General features: G+C 37.0%; 1 protein-coding gene across 1 annotated transcript in view; it reads left to right on the forward strand.

The window, feature by feature from the left end:
* The window catches only part of ABCA12 (ATP binding cassette subfamily A member 12), a 200,489-nt gene that overhangs the window by 89,592 nt on the left and 87,551 nt on the right, over positions 1–23,346 (forward strand). Inside the window, exons 9-13 of the mRNA XM_061148811.1 lie at positions 11,246–11,321; positions 14,607–14,725; positions 16,055–16,161; positions 21,790–22,046; positions 22,145–22,257. Coding sequence (XP_061004794.1) covers positions 11,246–11,321; positions 14,607–14,725; positions 16,055–16,161; positions 21,790–22,046; positions 22,145–22,257 — 672 coding nt within the window. The remainder of the gene's footprint in view (positions 1–11,245; positions 11,322–14,606; positions 14,726–16,054; positions 16,162–21,789; positions 22,047–22,144; positions 22,258–23,346) is intronic.

Consider the following 23,346-nt stretch of genomic DNA (forward strand, 5'->3'; position numbering starts at 1 on the left):
GGTTGCTTCCATGTCCTGGCTATTATAAACAGTGCTGCGATGAACATTGGGGTGCATGTGTCTCTTTCAGATCTGGTTTCCTCAGTGTGTATGCCCAGAAGTGGTATTGCTGGGTCATATGGCAGTTCTATTTCCAGTTTTTTAAGAAATCTCCACACTGTTTTCCATAGTGGCTGTACTAGTTTGCATTCCCACCAACAGTGTAAGAGGGTTCCCTTTTCTCCACACCCTCTCCAGCATTTATTGCTTGTAGACTTTTGGATAGCAGCCATCCTGACTGGCGTGTAATGGTACCTCATTGTGGTTTTGATTTGCATTTCTCTGATAATGAGTGATGTTGAGCATCTTTTCATGTGTTTGTTAGCCATCTGTATGTCTTCTTTGGAGAAATGTCTGTTTAGTTCTTTGGCCCATTTTTTGATTGGGTCATTTATTTTTCTGGAATTGAGCTGCAGGAGTTGCTTGTATATTTTTGAGATTAATCCTTTGTCTGTTGCTTCATTTGCTATTATTTTCTCCCAATCTGAGGGCTGTCTTTTCACCTTACTTATAGTTTCCTTTGTTGTGCAAAAGCTTTTAAGTTTCATTAGGTCCCATTTGTTTAGTTTTGCTTTTATTTCCAATATTCTGGGAGGTGGGTCATAGAGGATCTTGCTGTGATTTATGTCGGAGAGTGTTTTGCCTATGTTCTCCTCTAGGAGTTTTATAGTTTCTGGTCTTACATTTAGATCTTTAATCCATTTTGAGTTTATTTTTGTGTATGGTGTTAGAAAGTGTTCTAGTTTCATTCTTTTACAAGTGGTTGACCAGTTTTCCCAGCACCACTTGTTAAAGAGGTTGTCTTTTTTCCATTGTATATCCTTGCCTCCTTTGTCAAAGATAAGGTGTCCATAGGTTCATGGATTTATGTCTGGGCTTTCTATTCTGTTCCATTGATCTATATTTCTGTCTTTGTGCCAGTACCATACTGTCTTGATGACTGTGGCTTTGTAGTAGAGTCTGAAGTCAGGGAGGTTGATTCCTCCAGTTCCATTCTTCTTTCTCAAGATTACTTTGGCTATTCGAGGTTTTTTGTATTTCCATACAAATTGTGAAATTATTTGTTCTAGTTCTGTGAAAAATACCGTTGGTAGCTTGATAGGGATTGCACTAAATCTATAGATTGCTTTGGGTAGAATAGCCATTTTGACAATATTGATTCTTCCAATCCATGAGCATGGTATGTTTCTCCATCTGTTTGTGTCCTCTTTGATTTCTTTCATCAGTGTTTTATAGTTTTCTATGTATAGGTCCTTTGTTTCTTTAGGTAGATATACTCCTAAGTATTTTATTCTTTTTGTTGCAATGGTGAATGGTATTGTTTCCTTAATTTGTCTTTCTGTTTTTTCATTGTTAGTATATAGGAAAGCAAGGGATTTCTGTGTGTTAATTTTATATCCTGCAACTTTACTATATTCATTGATTAGCTCTAGTAATTTTCTGGTAGAGTCTTTAGGGTTTTCTATGTAGAGGATCATGTCATCTGCAAACAGTGAGAGTTTCACTTCTTCTTTCCCTATCTGGATTCCTTTTACTTCTTTTTCTGCTCTGATTGCTGTGGCCAAAACTTCCAACACTATGTTGAATAGTAGTGGTGAGAGTGGGCACCCTTGTCTTGTTCCTGATTTCAGGGGAAATGCTTTCAATTTTTCACCATTGAGGGTGATGCTTGCTGTGGGTTTGTCATATATAGCTTTTATTATGTTGAGGTATGTTCCTTCTATTCCTGCGTTTTGGAGAGTTTTAATCATAAATGAGTGTTGAATTTTGTCAAAGGCTTTCTCTGCATCTATTGAGATAATCATATGGTTTTTATCTTTCAATTTGTTAATGTGGTGTATTACATTGATTGATTTGTGGATATTAAAGAATCCTTGCATTCCTGGGATAAAGCCCACTTGGTCATAGTGTATGATTTTTTTAATATGTTGTTGGATTCTGTTTGCTAGAATTTTGTTAAGGATTTTTGCATCTATGTTCATCAGTGATATTGGCCTGTAGTTTTCTTTTTTTGTGGCATCTTTGTCTGGTTTTGGAATTAGGGTGATGGTGGCCTCATAGAATGAGTTTGGAAGCTTACCTTCATCTGCAATTTTCTGGAAGAGTTTGAGTAAGATAGGTGTTAGCTCTTCTCTAAATTTTTGGTAGAATTCAGCTGTGAAGCCATCTGGTCCTGGGCTTTTGTTTGCTGGAAGATTTTTGATGACAGTTTCGATTTCCTTGCTTGTGATGGGTCTGTTAAGATCTTCTATTTCTTCCTGGTTCAGTTTTGGAAAGTTATACGTTTCTAAGAATTTGTCCATTTCATCCAAGTTGTCCATTTTATTGGCATAGAGCTGCTGGTAGTAGTCTCTTATGATCCTTTGTATTTCAGTGTTGTCTGTTGTGATCTCTCCATTTTCATTTCTAATTTTGTTAATTTGGTTTTTCTCTCTTTGTTTCTTAATGAGTCTTGCTAATGGTTTGTCAATTTTGTTTATTTTTTCAAAAAAACCAGCTTTTAGCTTTGTTGATTTTTGCTATGGTCTGTTTAGTTTCTTTTGCATTTATTTCTGCCCTGATTTTTAAGATTTCTTTCCTTCTGCTAACCCTGGGGTTCTTCATTTCTTCCTTCTCTAATTGCTTTAGGTGTAGAGTTAGGTTATTTATTTGGCTTTTTTCTTGTTTCTTGATGTAAGCCTGTAATGCTATGAACCTTCCCCCTTAGCACTGCTTTTACAGTGTCCCATAGGTTTTGGGTTGTTGTGTTTTCATTTTCATTCATTTCTATACATATTTTGATTTCTTTTTTGATTTCTTCTATGATTTGTTGGTTATTCAGAAGTGTGTTATTTAGCCTCCATATGTTTGAATTTTTAACAATTTTTTTCCTGTAATTGAGATCTAATCTTACTGCACTGTGATCAGAAAAGATGACTGGAATGATTTCAATTTTTTTGAATTTTCCAAGACCAGATTTATGGCCCAGGATGTGATCTATTCTGGAGAAGGTTCCGTGTGCACTTGAGAAAAAGGTGAAGTTGATTGTTTTGGGGTGAAATGTCCTATAGATATCAATTAGGTCTAGCTGGTCCATTGTGTCATTTAAGGTTTGTGTTTCCTTGTTAATTTTCTGTTTAGTTGATCTATCCATAGTTGTGAGTGGGGTATTAAAGTCTCCCACTATTATTGTGTTACTATTAATTTCCTCTTTCATACTCGTTAGCATTTGTCGTACATATTGCGGTGCTCCTATGTTGGGTGCATATATATTTATAATTGTTATATCTTCTTCTTGGATTGATCCTTTGATCATTATGTAGTGTCCTTCTTTGTCTCTTTTCACATCCTTTATTTGAAAGTCTATTTTATCTGATATGAGTATTGCGACTCCTGCTTTCTTTTGGTCTCCGTTTGCGTGAAATATTTTTTTCCAGCCCTTCACTTTTAGTCTGTATGTGTCTCTTGTTTTGAGGTGGGTCTCTTGTAGACAGCATATATAGGGGTCTTGTTTTTGTATCCATTCAGCCAGTCTTTGTCTTTTGGTTGGGGCATTCAACCCATTTACGTTTAAGGTAATTATTGATAGGGGTGGTCCCGTTGCCATTTACTTTGTTGTTTTGGGTTCACGTTTATACAGCCTTTCTGCATTTCCTGTCTAGAGAAGATCCTTTAGCTTTTGTTGAAGAGGGTTTGGTGGTGCTGAATTCTCTCAGCTTTTGTTTGTCTGTAAAGCTTTTGAATTCTCCTTCATATCTGAATGAGATCCTTGCTGGGTACAGTAATCTAGGTTGTAGGTTATTCTCTTTCATTACTTTCAGTACGTCCTGCCATTCCCTTCTGGCCTGGAGGGTTTCTATTGATAGATCAGCTGTTATCCTTATGGGAATCCCTTTGTGTGTTATTTGTTGTTTCTCCCTTGCTGCTTTTAGTATTTGTTCTTTGTGTTTGATCTTTGTTAATTTGATTAATATGTGTCTTGGGGTGTTTCGCCTTGGGTTTATCGTGTTTGGGACTCTCTGGGTTTCTTGGACTTGGGTGGCTATTTCCTTCCCCATTTTAGGGAAGTTTTCAGCTATTATCTCCTCGAGTATTTTCTCATGGCCTCTTTTTGTCTTCTTCTTCTGGGACTCCTATGATTCGAATGTTGGGGCATTTCACATTGTCCCAGAGGTCCCTGAGGTTGTCCTCATTTCTTTTGATCCTTTTTTCTTTTTTCCTCTCTGCTTCATTTATTTCCACCATTTTATCTTCTACCTCACTTATCCTATCTTCTGTCTCCGTTATTCTGCTCTTGATTCCCTCCAGAGTGTTTTTGATCTCATTCATTGCATTATTCATTTTTAATTGGCTCTTTTTTATTTCTCCTAGGTCTTTATTAAACATTTCTTGTATCTTTTCAATCTTTGTCTCCAGGCTATTTATCTGTAACTCCATTTTGTTTTCAAGATTTTGGATCATTTTTATTATCATTATTCTAAATTCTTTTTCAGGTAGATTCCCTATCTCCTCCTCTTTTGTTTGACTTGCTGGGCATTTTTCATGTTCCTTTACCTGTTGGGTATTTCTTTGCCTTTTCATCTTGTTTAGATTGCTGTGTCTGGAGTGGGCTTTCTGTATTCTGGAGGTCTGTGGTTCCTTTTTGTTGTGGAGGATTTACCCAGTGGGTGGGGTTAGACGATTGGCTTGTCAAGGTTTCCTGGTTAGGGAAGCTTGCGTCAGTGTTCTGGTGCGTGGAGCTTGATTTCTTCTCTTTGGAGAGCAATGGAGTGCCCAGTAATGAGTTTTGAGATGGGTCTATGTGTTAGGTGTGACCTTGAGCAGCCTGTATGTTGACGTTCAGGGCTATGTTCCTGTGTTGCTGGAGAATTTGTGTGGTATGTCTTGTTCTAAAACTTATTGGCTCTTGGGTGGTGGTTGGTTTCAGTGTAGGTATGGAGGCTTTTGGACGGTCACTTATTACTTAAAGTTCCATGTAGTCAGGAGTTTTCTGGTGTTCTCAGTTTTGGGGCTTAAGTCTCCTGCCTCTGGATTTCAGTTTTATTCTTCCTGTAGTCTCAGGACTTCTCAAACTATACAGCACTGATAATAAAACTTCTAGGTTAATGGCGAAAAGATTCTCCCCTGTTAGGGACACCCAGAGAGGTTCACAGAGTTACATGAAGAAGAGGAGAGGGGGGAGGGAGATAGAGATGAGCAGGAGGAGGAAAAGGGGGACTCAAGAGGAGAGAGACAGATCTACGCAGTTGTCTGTTCCCAGAGTGTTCTCCGTAGCCCAGACACCTACAAAGATTCACAGAATTGGATTGGGAAGAGAAGGGGAAAGGAGGAAATAGAGGTGTTCTGAGGTAGAAAACAGAGAGTCAAGATTGGGAGAGAATAATCAACACACTCCTGAATAAAAATGGGAACTGAATATTGGATTCTTAAATGTTCACAATTTATATCATATACTGAAAAACAAAAATTAAAAATCTAGAATAGAGGTTAGACTCTTAAAAATACTATATTAAAAACAAAAACGAAAACACACAAAAAAAATTTTAGAAATACATATGAAGTTCGGTTTAAAAATAGGGCTTCTTTTTTTTTTTTTTTTTGTAAGGTTATAGTGTATTGAAAATGAAAATTAAGGAGTAGTAGAGGAGTACTAGAGGACTTTAAAAGAAATAAGAGAAAAAGAAAAATAGAAAATAGAAGAGAAAAAGGAAAGAAAGAAAAAAAGAAAGAAAAGAAAGAAAAAAAAATTTTTTTTTCCCTAATTAAAAAAATTGTAAAAATCTATGAAAATGAAAGTTAAGGAGTAATGGGGGAGTAATAGGGAATTTTAAAGGAAAATAAAAGAGAAAAAATAAAAAAGAAAAAATTAAAAAAACAAAGTAAAAATATATCTAGGAATTTCTCTGGAGCTGTTGCGGTCAGTGTGGGTTCGGCTCAGTTTCAGATAGCTCCTCGTTCCAGGTTACACTTCTCGATATCTACAGGCCCCTTCCAGTGAAGTCCGTGTTTTCTACAGGGATTTTAATCTGTTGCACCGGTCCCTTCTGAAGCGGTTCCCTTTGTTTATTTGGCTTCTGTTTCCCGGTCTCTTCAGAGCCTCATTTCCGCCCTGACACAGGCCGGCGGAGGTGGACTCTTATTCAGGTAGCTAGTTCCGTCGCTCTGTGGCGAGGGGCTGGCGCTGCGGGGAGGGGCTGGCGCTGTGGGGACGGGCTGGCGTTGCGGGGAGGGGCTGGCGCTGCGGGGACAGGCCGGCGCTGCAGGGAGGGGCTGACGCTGCTTTCTCCGTCAGCGCCGCTCAGGCTCCCGGCTGTTCTATATGGAGCGCGTCCCGCGCTGCGCGAGGTTCCAGCCCTCGGGTGTTCCACAAAAGTACGGAACGAAAAGCTGCGCCTGCTCTCTGTGCCTTCCCCGTCAGAGCGGTCCAGGCAGCCAGGGGCTTGGTGGGCGCACTCTCCCCAGGTGTGGCGTGCCCACTATCCTCCGCAGACCCAGTCTCAGTTTCCGCTGGCGCCAGTCGGGTGCGCGCGCCTTCTGCCCTCCGCGTCCCCAGCCCCAGTCCCCGCCCGCGCCGGTCGGGTGCCTGCGCCCTGTGTCTCGCAGCGACCTTCCCCTCCCCCCTGCCTCCTGCCTCCGGCGGGGCTGGGCTGGACTGCAGCCTGGGAGCTCTTCTCTGGATTTTCTCTGTCTCTTTGTTCTGCGAACGGCTGGCAGTGTGTTCGGCCGGTTAATTTACTCTCTCTCTTTTGCTCTCCCACAGTTCAAGTTGGCAACTCACAGAAGCTCCGATTGTCCTCAGGGCATTCAGGCCCGGACCCTAGCCCAAGCAATGCCGCCTAAGACTCCCTTCTCGGGACGGATCTCCGTCCTTAGCTCTTTTGTCTCACTTTTTATCCTTTATATTTTGTCCTACCTCCTTTCGAAGACAATGGGCTGCTTTTCTGGGCGCCTGATGACCTCAGCTAGCGATCAGAAGTTGTTTTGTGAAGTTTGCTCTGCATTCAGTTATTCTTTTGATGAATTTGTAGGAGAGAAAGTGGTCTCCCCGTCCTATTCCTCCGCCATCTTGGCTCCTCCCCCCTTGAAGACTTCTTGAAGGAGGATCTAACATACTCTTGGATACCAATTTCTGTTAGTCTACAACAATTTTTATGCCTTCAGTCACAGAATTAATGACTAGCTTACAGGATTGATTGTTATTAAATTCAGTGGTCTTCATGAACATTAGGGTTAAAAAAAAAAAGTCTTATGCTTTTAAGAAGAGGTCCAGCCCAGAAAAAGCAGACAGTACAATAACAAACACTAATTATTTCCTCTGTATATTTTTCTGTTTGCATTTTAAAGACTTGAGAACTTCAGATTTCTCCTTACCATTCTTTTCCTTTTCATCTTCAGATTCACACCTTATAATTGTATAGAGGGATAAAGTTGGAATTTTTGTTACAAAGGACATAAGTTCTTTAGTGCCTTAGAAGCCAAAGAACCTCTCATTAACTGAGGCAGCAAAACACTTTTCCTGATGAACAATATAGCTCAATTTTCAATATTTAACAATGGCCATGCCGCATTTCTATGATTATGTTAATAATTTTGACATGTGTTAAACCATGCCGCTGGATAATCAGGATGACAAGGAAATATTAATACATTAAGGATATGTGTTTTTATTTTTAGAATTAGATGTGTTTATATTTGTTTTTAAAAATTTCCTACACATGTGACTTCATCAGTCTAAAGATACCAATGCAGTAGTATTAAGGTCAGTTTCTATGTCACTAACCCCAAGCCCATGCATGCATGCGTACTTGAGCAGAAATTTCATGGCCTTTGAAAAATTCTTCCAAGTATTTCTGGGAATCCTCCAGGAAACCCAAACTTGTTTTGAAGTACAAATACCTGCCACATTGCCCAAGCCACCCATGCTTACTCTTCATAGCATTTAGCAATATTTGTGAACACATGTCCTCCCTTGGCTTTACACCAAATAAACTGGAGTGAAATGGTCACTCATAGCAGAGTTGCTCGCTTGGGTCCTCTCTAATGATTGACAGGACTCAGATAGCTTTGAAGGTCTCATTCTCTTCTTTCAAAGAAAGAAAGTAGAAAAAATAAAAAGGTAGTGTTCTTTTTTTGTGTGTCAATGATAAATATTTTATTATTTTAAGTCCATTCTATCATCAAAACAAATCTATAAGAGGTATTTATTATCCCATTTTGCAGACAAAACAACTGAGGCAAAGGGAGGCTGGGCATTTTGCCTATGTTATGCATCCAGCAGGTGACTAAACTGAGATTGAGAGCCTGGATCTGTCTATGCCCAAAGCCAGGTCCCTTAGCTCTTTTAAACGGCCTTACTCATATTTACCATCTGAGACATGTACACACTTGCTTCTAGCATATCTCACACAAGTACTTGCCACCACCAAGCCTCAGAATGGCTCCACTTTCAGCCAGTCATAGAGTGTGATTCATTGTGCCAGATTCCTCCCCACATGATACATTTTTCAGTAGCCATCGCTCCATTCCTCTCTGCACTCCATGTCTACTTATAATTCAAACTTCCACACCCCATGTCTACTTTTGATTCAGCCTTGATTCTGAACACACTTTAAGGTTTTTCCAGAAGCCTCCTCAGCAACCATGACAATACGAAGATGCTAATAAACACTTGAGAAGATGTTTTAAGGAATCTTAACTTCCTGTTTTAAGGAATCTAATTCTCAGCTCTGACCCAGTAAAGATCCCTGCTTCACTGTTTAGTATTTCCATTTATAAAACTGAGTTTTGAGGGTGAAGATTACCTTTTTTGGCTCATTGATGTTTACTCTTTTGTCAAGTTGTAAATTACATGAAATTACATCTTTAAACAAAAAGCCATGTTTACTGGTGAAAAGAGGTTATCTGTGCACTAGATTTCTTTCTCTGTCTTTGGGCACCATTTTTATATATGCCTAATTCTACAAATAAAAATAAAACCTTGCTTTTTAAAGGGCTGTAACAATTTCCACTTCGTTAAAACCCATTCAATACAGTACTTCTCAGATACTTTAAAGTCCAGAAGGACAAGTGCCTAGAGGGCAAAGTCCATACTTAACATCAAGGTCAAGCCTACAATTGATATATACAAAGTTAATTTCTATTAGTTATTCATTTTAATAGCCTGATGAGGAAGAGACATTCCATAAACCATAAAGTATACAAATTCTAATGGGCTCATTCATATAGTATACAAATGCTGATGAACTCATAGGAGTTCAAATTGAGCAATATTTGATCTTGGAAAAATGGTTTTATATACTTTTACACTGCAGAAGCATAAATCTTCACAGAGTCCTAGCCTGGATTATTCTATACATGTGCTCAGTTGCTAAGTCGTGTTGGACTCTTTGCGACCCCATGGACTGTAACCCACCAGGCTCAGACTCTGTCCATGGGATTCTTTCCTAGGCAAGAATACTGGAGTGGGTTGCTATTTCCTTCTTCTCCAATTCTACATATGGATGCCAATAAATAATGGTTATTACTTCCCTGGTGGCTCAGACAGTAAAGTGTCTGCCTACAATGTGGGAGACCTGGGTTCAATCCCTGGGTTGGGAAGATCCTCTGGAGAAGGAAATGGCAACCCACTCCAGTACTCTTGCCTGGAAAATCCCATGGATGGAGGAGCCTGGTAGGCTACAGTCCACAGGGTCGCAAAGAGTTGGACACGACTGAGCGACTTCACTTTCACTTTTCACTTTCACCATTATTAATTAGGTTTGTTTATACTGAGTATCTTCTTGGTCCTTTCACTCACTGATGCATTAGAGCAATAATACTTAGCTGTCTTGAGCAGAGAAGAGAGAGACTCCTGCCAGAGAGGAAAACTGAAAAAGCCATTCTGCCAAGTAACTGGGGATGGTACAGACATTACTCAGACATGACTGATACCAAGGTAGACAAGGAGGCTTTTAATTCTGTAATCTTTTACACACATGCTTATTTAAATAAACAAAATGATCAGCGTGAGAAAAGTACGGATGGCTGCCTAGTTTTGTGCTACAACCTGTTTAGAAGACTTCAGAACACACTAACTAGAGACAATGGGAGAAGTAGTAAAGCTGTCAATAAAGTATCCTATTGAAAATGATAAGGCCAGTGTTGAAAAACAACAGCACTGGAACTTCTGGATTATTTATGAGGAATTAAGAGTGTCTACAGAGAAGAGTGAAATAAGTAATACCGTTTCCTTAAAGGAGTTGAATGAAAGCGTTGGATTTCTGATGGGTTTTTATTTATGCAGTAGCCATTTTTAAATTTTCCATGTGAATGTTGTTGCACTTACTTTTTTTTTTTTATTCAGGAAAATGTATTTTTGAAAAATTTTTTAATTGGAAGAAAATTGCTTTCTGTGTTGGTTTCTGCCATACAGCAATATGAATCAGTCATAATTATACATATATACTCTCTCTCTGGAGCCTTCCTCTCCTCCCCCCACCCAGCCCCTCTAGGTCACCACAGAATGCCAGGCTGCGCTCCCTGTGTTATATATGGAATGTTTCTCAGCTACACTTACCCTACAATGATAGAATGCTATGCAGCAAGCTGACTCAGGGACCCATTTAACTTCTAGGGGCAATTCTCCATGTTGAATTAGATCTTCATATATGGTTTCCATTAGACACAACTTAGTGATTGCCTGCTACACTCCAAACCTCACATTATTTGAGACCACTCAGAATGGTTCTATAAACATTAGCTAATTTGCATTCACAGCTGCATTCAATTGTAATCACTGGCTGCTTTTTGAAAGATAAAAAGTATAGATTAGTGATGGCAGATGTTTCCTAAGGCTACATTCTAGACAACTGAAGGCAAACAAACAAAAAAGCCCACGAGATTGGAATTGGTTTCATTTGATTAACAAGTCACCGAGGTAGTCAATCTGCATCATGATATTTGAGTCATCTATGCATACAGGTCACAGGATAAAATAATGTAATGGTTTGATGCACAGAGAAATAGTTTGTTAGAAATGCATATGCTTAACCATTGGTATTATTTCAGTTGGGGGGCAATTGATAAATAAATATTTTAAATGTTTCCAACTGATCTTAGACATCTCTGTAAAGTCGTTTGGAGAAAAATTCTGCAGACTGTCTGCTTTTCTTCCCATAAATTTGACCTGGGATGATTTTTACTTAAAAAAATAAATCCTTTAATGAAATGCTAAATGTTACCTGTTTAGGTGGCTCTGACAAAACAACACATTTGTGGGGTGAGGAAGATCGGCAGTCACTATCCCCAAGCAGCCTGGCTGCACAGTAAGTCTTTGTTGGTTTGTTTCTAAATTGGTAAGTAACTTGACTGAATAAGCAAGCAGCACAATTCATAAACATCATTCTTTTCATCAGTGTGTAAGACCATGGGATAGAAAAAATCAACTGTTGACTGACGAAAGAAAAAGTTAAAGTTGAAGTGCAGTAAAGTTGAAACTTGTTTTTTGGTTTTATTCAGTGATACTTTTAGATAATGCGACATGAAGATCTGGTTTTCAGTTCTAAGATTGCATAACTAGATCCCACATGTTCTGTCTGGATAGGTCACCTTATGTCTATGAGGAAAATCTAGCTGGAGGCCCAATTTCCAACTCTTTTCAAAGTCTTTCATCTTCATAAAAAAGATGTAAAAATCTCCAACTTTTTACATTACTGTTGATCTCAGGTTTTAAAAATTGACATTAAAAATCGATGCCCCAAGGTAATGCAAACTTTGTTGCTTCAGTAGTATTCAAGTAGCCAAAGCTGTTTATAAGTTATTTAATTTTGGACTGTTTGTGGTTCATGTAAATATGTTTATATATTTACCTATTCCTGAGACAGTGAATAGGCAGTGGGAATAACAGCAGTAATGTTGGCTTCTAAGGACCATTAATATAAGCAGTTCTCTGAAGTAACTAACAGTTACTTAACTAACTTAACTAAAAGTTACATAACTAACAGTTAAGGTCGAAAACTCAAGCAGTTGCCTGTAGAAGCTCATTGAAGTAAATTCATATAGTTCAAGGCAAATTTAGAGACTAGGTGACCTGTCATATAAAAGTTGTTTTGGCCTGATAAATTATACTATTGAAATTATTTGACTTTTGTCCCAAAAGATATGTTTTTGTGGGCTAATGGAAATGGAAACAAAAACAAATAGTAGGACTTATTTTTAACCATTCATTTATTTTTCTGAAATAGAATCTATACAATTGTTTATAAACTTTCTATTATTCAGTGAGAAGTTTCCCAACTCTGGGTAATTCTAGGCAAAATTCTTCCATCAACAACCACCTCCTCTTTCTGCTCCCACATTTCTCCTCTAAGGTGCCTGAACCAGATGCTTCTCCCAAGAGCAGTCTTGCAGCCCTGGGCAATTTTCCCCCAGACAGGATTCCACATTCCAAATAATCAAGTCTTTTAAACACATTCCCTATATAGCCAGCAAAATATTAAAAAACAAACAAACAAACCAAAAAAACCTCTGACTTCAGACAACTGGATACTTATTGCTGAAGCCGGGTATCTTTATCAGAGCCTTGGGGACATCCATAGCATTGATAGTGCTAGCCCTTTAGATGTGAAAATTACACAGCAAATGTAGTTGGTTGCTGACAGCTAGCTGACAATTTATTGGGAAGAATTCATTACTTTTAAGATGGCTCTTGTTGAGATTGATGAAATTAAGGGATTTCTTATCTTTGGGCTCCCTTTCCCTTCCCGCATTATTTAAAATAATCACAGAGTGGAAATACTTGGCATGAGATGAAAGTGTTTATAGTCCAGAATTTTCTTTGGAAAGCTGCTCAAAAATATTTTTTCCCTCATAGCTCTTCTCCCTCCTTACTTTTGCACTAAAGTTACTTTTTTTTTTTGTTGTGTGCGTACATGAACACACATGCACGCATCTATCTGTAAGTTCATCTTTTTTTGTAAGCATTCTTAGGATGTATGTAAAATTTTATATAAAATATGTAAATTAAATGGTTTAAAGAAATACTTGGGATGTTTATGCCAAAACAGTTGGCATATGTATATCTATATATAGATATATAGATATATATCTTAATTTTTGGTATATATTAAATAGAATCTCAAAAATCTTGGTAATCAGATGTTCTTCAGAGAACTAAGATAATGGCTTATATGATATTTCAAGGTCACTTTTAGCTCAACATTCTTCTATTTAAAGCTTGAAAATTTGTCATAAGAAGTTCTTATGCTATTTCATTTGAAAAGTTAGACAAATAGTTTGCTATTGAGCATGGCACTAAGATGGAAATGGCTCAATGCTATAATAATTATGACAAAGAGGAAGACAAACACAAAAGAAAGAGAAGCAGTAATAAGAGGAGAGTCTTTGGTCAAAGAAGTGCCTGAAAAAAGCAAGAAAGCTCAGGAATGAGTGCAGTTTTTCTAAACATGAAAGGTACGGACTAAATTTAAATGAAAGTCAGCCATCTGACCAATAAGCTGTGCCCTGACTGGTAAGTTAGAGACTTTTCTTGCCATGGATTTTCTTATTTAAGTTCCTCAAGGATCCAGTGTCATTAACGCATAGCCTAACACTCTGAGATTTTAATGTTAGTGCAAACATCATCCTACATGTTTACTGGCTATGCCAGAATGAGTCTCTTCCATTAGTATTTGAATAAAATCTAAGTTAACATCTAATAGAACTAGTTAATTTGTGTGCTGTGCAGTTTGATTCAAAATAGATGGTACCCAAATCAACCACTGACATTTATTCTATCTCTGCTGTACATCAAGTTCAATAATAGACACTAAGGGAAGAAATTACAAGAGATGCAGCCTCATAGATGAAGTGACTGGGCATGTGTAACATGCACACATTTACTCACAACGGTGTGCCTCAAAAATATTAGACTATGTCCTCACATGCAGTTGATTTGAAAGGAAGCCAGAAAGTGGTTAACTGGGGAACTCTGAGTTGGTTGCTTAAAGAAAAAAAGGAACTGACATTATTCAGTTGTATTCTACCATTTTTTTTTTTTAATCACAACTACGTGAATTTAAATTATTTAGAGAATGTTATAAGTGGAAGGGACCTAGCAGATCACCCAGCCCCCTATCTCTCATTTGACAAAAGAGGAAGCTGAAGTCCAGAGAGAGGGTTGCCAGATTTAGAGGAGAAAGGAAAGGAAAGAAACACGCAAGATGTGTGGGATGTACTTACACCGAAAAATTATTTGTTATTTTGCTGAAATTCAGTTTTAACTGGGATCCCTGTCTGTTATCTGGCAATGCTAGCCCAGTGATTTTTCTTTCATGTAAATGTGCCTAGAAATGATCTTAAGCTCACTTACGATTGGATATTAAAGTAACTAAATATAAAGGTAGTGCCGTGGAAAAGGTAAATACTCAGAGAATCCAGAGTAGTGCTATCATTGTGCAGTTGGGCTGGATGGGGGAAGATGTCCTACTTCCCAGTGTTTCAATGCTCAAGTCAACCAGTGCCAGACAACCAGGGACTCACAGGATCTCAGCAAAATAGCTTTACTTTACTTCTATATGACTTAATTTACATCTTCTTTTCTAATTCTATAGGCTCCTAATACTGGAAAAGTTTGAAGATGCCCTGTTAAATATATCAGCAGATAGTCCTTATATTCCTTACTTGGCATGTGTAAGAAATGTCACTGGCAATTTAGCCAGGGGATCAAAAGGTAATGCTCTCCTTTCTTAAGAGTCAAAATGCTACTCATGGTTTTTAATTTTGTTCTAAAATAGTAAGTCTTATGTTTGCTTTAAAGCAGAAGAAATTTTTAAAATCTTCGCTGCCATATGCATCTGTTACAGTGGTTTGATATATGAAGTAATATCTAATCATATTATTTTATTACTACTCCTGTTGCAGCTGCTAGTACCACCTGGCCACCTGGCCAAACTTTAATGTATAATAACCATATAAGAAATAACATGAGAGAAAGTAAGTGAAAGTAGATCAGTTGTGTCTGACTCTTTGCAACCCCATGAATAGTCCATGGAATTCTGGGTAGCCTTTCCCTTCTCCAGGGGACCTTCCCAACCCAGGGATTGAACCCAGGTCTCCCATTGCAGGCAGATTCTTTACCAGCTGAGCCACCAGGGAAGCCCAAGAATACTAGAGTGGGTAGCCTATCCTTTCTCCAGCTTATCTTCCTGACCCAGGAATCAAACCAGGGTCTCCTGCATTGCAGGCAAATTTCTTTACCAGTTGAGCTATCCGGGAAGCCCAACGTGAGAGTGACCACCTAGGTAAACTTTCCATGTCTCCAGAATTAGGAGTTCACATAACTCTCCATGACATTTTCTATATCTTTAATCTTAGTTGTCAAAAAATAATAAAAAGGATAATGAAGACTTCCAAAAGCAGATGTAAATTACATAAATAAAGACATTTTTGTAGTAAACTATTTTTTACTTCCTATCCTTATGCAGTTTGTTTTCCATCTTCTACTTACATGGACAACTGTGAAGATTAGATTTAATCAAATATTTCTTTTTCTTTTTAAAAGATAAATCATCTATTTGTAGGAGATATACATTCACTATTCTTACACCTAAATAGTTTTTTTGAGACTTAATGGCAAGCAAATAGCACAACAAATATTTCAGTGTGATCTCTCTATACCAGTCATGAATTAATCAAGGGTGGGAGGGCATATTTGTATCACAGTGATTATACAACCTATTCTCTCTCAAACCCTTCAGCTTAATAATATACCCAAAATAAAAGCATATTCAGTTCACAAAGAACCAATACTGTGTAGCACCTTTGCTGGAAATATTTTTGTCTCTAAGCAGAATATCTATGAATATTTTAAAAATAATGAACTCTATAGCCTCCATGGTTCAAGGAAAGATTAAATTTTCACTCATTTTATAGTTAGATTCAAGTAGGTTATTATCTTAGAAAAAACGTAGTAATAAATTAGGATGAAGGTGTCTTTCAAATAGATTTCCTAAATGACCTTGCAGTTCACATAAGGTAATTCTTTTCTCCTCTTTTACAGAAAGTTTAAGAATGCTGCACTCTACAATTCGATTTAAAAAATCTTTTCTTCATAATGGTTCCTATGAGGATTACCTCCCTCCAGTTCCTGAAGTCTTGAAATCAAAAGTAAGCCATGAAAGGGGAAAAAAACCCTCAATACTTCCTGTAATTCTATGGAAAGATATATTTGTAATTTTTAAATCTGTATATTTATAAGTCTTAGTCTTATTTGACCCTAGATTAATGCTAGAAAAGGGGTGACGAGTTCTGGTTGGTGCTATGTAATTGTATTTTGTTTTTAATTGGTGTCTATCTCTGTCTGAAATAACCCATAAGAGCCTAATTACAGAATGCAATATGTAAAGGAATGACTCCTGTTACAGTTGTCTCATTAAACTACATGATTTTAAAAGGCATTAAAAATTTGATTTCTAATTTGAGATGTCCCTAGGTTTTAAAGCTATAAATGTTGATTTCAAAGCTAATGTTTTAGACTTCACAGTATACAAAAATCTCAGAAATTGACTCACCTTATTTTTGTTATCATCAGAAGCAGAAACCCAAATCATATTAAAATGTATGATATTGAAGAAAGGGGGAAAAAGCCATAGAAAAAAATGTTAACTCTGAAGTTTGAATTGGTTGGCATTTGTCTCTTTTTCTTTGTTTAGCTCATGCATACACTATGCAGGTTACCATGAAATCCACTCTATTTCTTAAATAACCCTATTAAATTTTGAAAGCAGCTTTCTGAGTAAGAACAGCAGTTTAATTGGATTTATGTAGCCATGGATAAAGTAAAATTAGAACTGGTTTATTCAGGGCAAGCAGGATGATGTCTGTATAGTCAACATGGTTTAATTAAGCAGGCATAGAAAACATGTGTCCTTGTATATTACAAATAAATATGCTAGTTATACTAGATTACCTACATTGTAGGCTTAATCTTCTACATGAATAAAATTTCTAGTGTACTTAATTTAGCACTATCTTAGTTTATATGAGAGACTTATATCTTCGTTAAATGAGAAAGAAGTTATGCATTCATCTGGAAAAGACCTGCTCATCCTTCAAGGACAAGTTTAAATGTCACTCCTATAATATCAGAGTATCTCCTTTCTCCCTGTTTCCAAATGATAATGACTTTGTGCACATATTGTTTTTACCCATTCATTCATTGCATCCATCCTCTGTGCTCCTATAATGCTACTCTATTTATTTAAAAGATATAATCTCTAACCCCAGAGTCCTTATAATCAATCCAGTGAAGGAGATGGAAAAGCAGACCAGTGATTATAACACAGCGAGACAAGTGTTGTGGTATGTGGATGGACAGGATTCTGTATATGGAGGTGGTATATCTGATTTAGATTGCAGAGGATGAAGGTGGAGAGAAGAAATCTCATGAAGGAGATACTCTTTACTCTGAGTCTTGCCAGGCTGTGTAGGATTATGTTAATAGTCCTACATTCCAGACACAGAGATGTGAGTTGGTAAGAAAACAGAGTTGTGAATCTGAAGGACAGCTAGGGGTTACCTGAGGTCATCAGTCCAGCTAGAGCACAAGGTTCTTATAAGAGAGGCAGGAAAGAAGGCTCAGATCCCCAAGACCTGGGGGATCAAGGAGATTGTTTACTCAAGGAGTTGGAATCTGATCCTGAAAACCGTGAATTTGAAGAAGGTTAATTCCTCATTTTAGAAAAAGATCTCTCTAGGAGACTTGTAGAGGACAGACTGAAAGAAAGCCAAATGGGTGAGTTTTACAATAATATAAGCAAAATGTGAGGCCCTGTAAGATGTCAGTGGCAGAGAACAGAAGGAAAAGAATGTCAAGAGCATTGGAGGAGGTTGAATTGACACAGCTTGGCAGCCAGTGGTGTGTAAGGCATAGGGAAGTGGAGTCTCCAATAACTGAGATTTCTGGCTTTTGGAATTTACTACTTAGTATTATAACTTGTTGTATATGTGGGGTCTATTTCTCCAACTAGAGTGTAAAATCTGATGAAATTGTGCCTTCTGCTTTTTCAAAGTATCACATCTAGCAGTAGCATGATCTTAAGACCGGACTCACAAATGTGTGAAGAAATGATGGTATTAAAGCAGAGCCCTGGTGATGTAATAGTGTTACCAGGGCAATTACTCATTGTAGTTCTCAACTTGCAGAGTAACTGGGCAGCACACAATGTACACTGGGAAATGGAAACAATACATGCTCAATCATTTACACTAATGTCCTGGAAATAGAGCAAAGGATAATTTAAAACAGCATCCACATTTTGAGTATTCTGCTCCCATTGCAGGTTACGTTATGAAAAAAGTTTGAGAAGCCACAGAAGAAATAAACTATAAATCTGTTCCTTAGGTAGAAAGTCCTTTGCCGTTTATAACAAGCATGGCTGCAATTTGCAATTGACAGAACGCATTTGTTCCTAGACTACAAACTCCATAGGAATGTGAATAAGTGTGTTGCTTTGCTATGTACCCTCAGCACCTGGCATTGAGTCCAACACATGGAAAATATTCAATACATATCATTAAAAGGATGAAGACAAAATGGATATTCCCCACATTAAGCAAAAATACAGATAGCACACTATACTGTAACACTCTCACATTTTTTAAGAGGCCTCTTTTTTTTTTTTTCCATTCACCTTCTAAGAGCCCAGGAGCATTGCTGTTTCAGCATTTTTATGCATATGACATTTTGAGCTCTATGCCATCATGTTACTTACAATTCTGATTCAGATGCATTAGGAACCGTAGACAAAAGGGAATTCAGTCACAGCTGGACATGCAGTTAGTTATGGGTCATTGTTCAAGTTTAGGCTGAGACCTTACTATGTAGGTCAGGGTCTTAATACATAACACTTTGACAAACCTGTAATCTGGACTTGACACATACTTTTGAAGAAACAATTATAATTCTCTGAATATATGTTGATTACTAATAAACTGTGAAGTTTCTAAAAGTTTAATGCATGTATTGTTTTTAGAAGAAAGTAGTAGCTGTTGTTCAGCCGCTCAGTCATGTTTGACTCTGTGACCCCATGAACTGCAGCACACCAGGCTTCCCTGTCCATCACCACCTCCTGGAGTTTGCTCAAATTCATGTCCATTGAGTTGGTGATGCCATCCATCCATCTCATCCTCTGTCATCCCCTTCCCCTCCTGCCTTCAATCTTTCCCAGAATCAGGGTCTTTTCCAATGAGTCAGTTCTTCTCATCAGGTGGCCAAAGTATTGGAGCTTCAGCTTCAGCATCAGTCCTTCCAGTGAATCTTGGGGGTTGATTTCCTTTAGGATTGACTGGTTTGATCTCCTTAATGTCCAAGGACTATCAAGAGTCTTCTCCAGCACCACAGTTAGAAGGCATCAATTCTTCAGTGTTCAGCCTTTTTATTGTTCAGCTCTTAATGACAAATACTAAATGACCATTATGTTGCTCCTTGGTGACTGTGCCTCACAGTACAGGGCGCATCATTAATCTTGAATTAAATTCTTATTTCAGAGGACAAATTCTACTTCAGTAGCAGGGCTAGATTTACAATTTCTCTTTCTATATATTTTGCATTATCAAGCCAAGATTATTCTATATGGACTTTTATTGGTTTCTTATACATGTATGTCAAACTTGCAATTAAAAAATATATTTCAGTCTCTACTGGGTAAAATCATTCAAACTTACTACACCCTTAAAAGCTCAATTAAAAAAATAAATTGGGCTCCAAGTATTTATCTTTTTATTTAAGAAATCACCGAAATAAAAGTCACTGGCAGAGAAGTTTGCCTCTATTCATTAGAAGTTTAATCATATCTAGTATTTGGAAAATAAAAGGAAGGAAAAAGTGATAAATATATCATTACATCTGGTAAAATGATTGAGTTTGTTGCAGAATGGAAAATTTCTCATAACAATAAGACTAGTAAGTAGAATTTTAATACATATGAACCCAGAAGTCAATTAGATATTAAATAGACCAATGATATTTACTGTCTAAAATGATTTGTGTTTAATTGCTTGTGCCTACATGTAGTTACTATAAATCTCTCATCCAAGACACATCATTGTACCTTTCCCCTTTGACATATGCAAAGAAATATTCCTGAATACTTTCTTGTATCATTTCTGTCAAAATGCAGCTGCTGATTGGAAACTGAGCTGTAATAAATGGCACATATATTTGCTTCTTTAGATGTTGCTCCAAATTATTTCACGTCTTAAAATGAATAGCTCTAGGGTTGCTTCTGAGCACAACAGAACTAGCTTTCCCAGAGGCATAATATTTTCCCCTAGGATATATAACTTGGGAATATAGCCTCAGAACACACAGAGCATAGTGAACTGCACGGAGGAATATATTTGACTGGGTAGGAAATTAGTTGATTTTCAATTTTCTCCTTTTTTTCTGAGTAAAGGATTTTAGACCCTTTTTAAGCATTCCATAGAACAAAAGTTTCCCTCAGTAAATAAGAGGATAGAAGATAATGTCAGTCAGTTTAGCAGTGTAGACACATGAAAAACCAGGTATATGCACATCCATATTTTAAAATATATGTGATTCTCATGCCGCAGTTTTAAAAATCTTTTTTTTTTTTTTTGGTCAATTAATTTTTTTAAATTTGTGGCAAAATACATATAAAATTTACCACATTAACCATTTTTAACTCTGTAGTTCAGTTGTGTTAAATATACACACATTGTAAAACTCTTAAGCTTGCAAAGAAAAATCCTATATGCATTAAGCACCTATTTCTCATTCCCCTCACCCTCTAGTCCCTGGCACCTGCAATTCTACCTTCTGCTACTATTAATTTGACTGTGCTCAGTACTTCGTATAATGGAATCATTCAGTATTTGTCTTCTTATGACTGGCTTATTTCACTTAGCATAATGTCCCAAGACTTACCTACATTGTAATATGTGAGAGAATTTCCTTAATTTTTAAGGCTGGATAGTATTCCATTATATGTGTATACCATATACACATTACACATATACACACTATATGTGTTTATCCATTCATCTGTCAGTGCACATGGAGTGCTTCCACCTCTTGGCTATCATGAATACAACTGCTATGAACATGAGTCCACAAATATCTGTTTAAAACCCAGCTTTTAATAAATACTTTTGAGTATATTCCTAGAAGCAGAAATGCTGAGTATTATGGTAATTCTATTTTGAATTTTTGGAAGACCTACTGTACTATTTTTTTTTTATAGTGGCTACATCATTTTACATTCCCATCAAGAGTGCATAAGGGTTCTAATTTCTCCATATCTTACTAACACTTGTTATTTTATGGCTTAATTTATTTGTTTGTTCATTTGTTTGTTTTGACAGTAGCCATCTTGTGAGTGTGAAGAAAACCTTTTTGAAGTTTCAAATCAAATCTGCTTTGCTGTCTGCCCTTACACATAATTTTTAAAATATGCTAACATATAAAATTAGTTTAAGTATTTGTGGTTTAAATGAGATTAAACTACATTTTTTTAAACCTGTGAATCTATAAGTTATGAATACTGTTGAGAAAGAAGTCTAATAGGTTCAAAAGTTTTATAAAACTTCTTGAGAACAATAAACTCAAGTGACAGAAAACAGTGCTTTGTGGTAAAGCTGTTGCCACATGCCAACTAACTAAACACATAAGCAAAATGCTTTTAGGAAGTAAATCAATTTTGGTTGCTTATTATCAACTACTAAATATTTAGAATAATGTCACTAATATTTCCCACTCTTTCCCCCTCTGGAAAGCTGTCTCAGCTTCGAAACTTGACCAAGCTTCTTTGTGAACCTGAAACTTTCAATTCAATAAAGGAGATGTGCCAGCTCTCCAGTATGGACTTTGGGAACCTATGTGAAGAGAGTGCGTTTCATGTGCAGCTCCTGGAAGCAGCAGAGCTTGGCACCAAAATAGCCACCAGCTTACTGTATCACGACAATGTTCTGTCTGAGAAACTGAGAGATTTGCTTTCTGGGGATCCAAGCAAAATTAATTTAGATATGGATTGGTGAGTTTTTTCATTGTCTTCTTCCTTGGCAAAATCTCTTCCCAAATAATTACTGATATTCCTAGTTCAATTTCTCTTCCTCTTCTGCTTTGTTTCAGGTTTTTAGAACAGGCATTGCAAATGAATTACTTGGAAAATATCACACGGTTAATGCCAACCATAGAAGCCACGCTGCATGTCAATAGCAGTGCAGACACCTTTGAAAAACCAGGTGTTTCCCCATCCATATTTTAAATGCTGTCTTATTAGAATGTGTATGATTCTCTTGCTACAGTTTAGGAAAGGCTATTTTAAAGTTCCTAATGAAACCTACTTTGCATCTGCCCTTATACATGAAACACCTGAAGCTTTCAAATATGGTCACTTGTCTAAAGTAAACACAGAGCAAGCCAGCAGAGAATGAAATGGTGAAATTTTATTTCATAGCAAAATGTCTTCAAAAATTTAACTAGTTAGACCATTCACCTTTTATTTCTCTCCTATATTAAAGTGCATTAAATAGTAGGTTGCAAGAGCGAGGATGAGATTTATTTACTTCCGTGAGAATAATCTGATTTTAAAAATAAAGATGCACTGCTGTGTACAGAAATATTGATTCAGAACCTCCTATTAGTATTCTGAGCATGATGCATCATGCAATACATTTCTTCTTTGCATAATACCTCAATACTGAAAAGAAAGACATTAAGAATTTTGGACAACAGGCAGCCACAAAATTGGAAGGGCACTAAGTCCAAAAATAAAGAAAGTATATTTGCATGAGGGATACTTCATAAAGAAACTGAAAAGGCATTTACAAAATGGAGATCACAATCTCCTAAAATAAAGTCAAAATATCATTTGTTATTCATCAAATGACCCAGATGTGAAATAATTATAATAACTGTTCTAAAAGAATTTGAAGTTAAACACATTCTATTTGAAAATTGAAATAATGACTGTGAAAATCCTTTATAAAACACAAGGTGCTGGGCAAAGTTAAGAAAAAAATGCTCTGTGGCATTGTTTCAGATTTAGCAAACCTTGTCCCAAGCTGACAATATTATGTGATCTGAGGTGAAAAAGCATCTTGAATTTGTGTGATGTTTTAAATCAAATAGAGAGATATATATTTAGTAAATTGTGTGATCAAAGTCTGCAAGGAAACCATATTTTCTTTGAATCAACCTTGCATTGTACACATTTAAGGAAAATTTATAATCCAGAGCAATCTGTTACCTTGGGTTAATGATATCATAACAGGAATAAGTCTAAATCAGATAGAAATAGATCCTAAAGACACAAAGTTTGCCAAAACTGA

Source organism: Dama dama, chromosome 8, assembly GCF_033118175.1.
Source record: "Dama dama isolate Ldn47 chromosome 8, ASM3311817v1, whole genome shotgun sequence".
Lineage (NCBI taxonomy): Eukaryota > Metazoa > Chordata > Mammalia > Artiodactyla > Cervidae > Dama > Dama dama.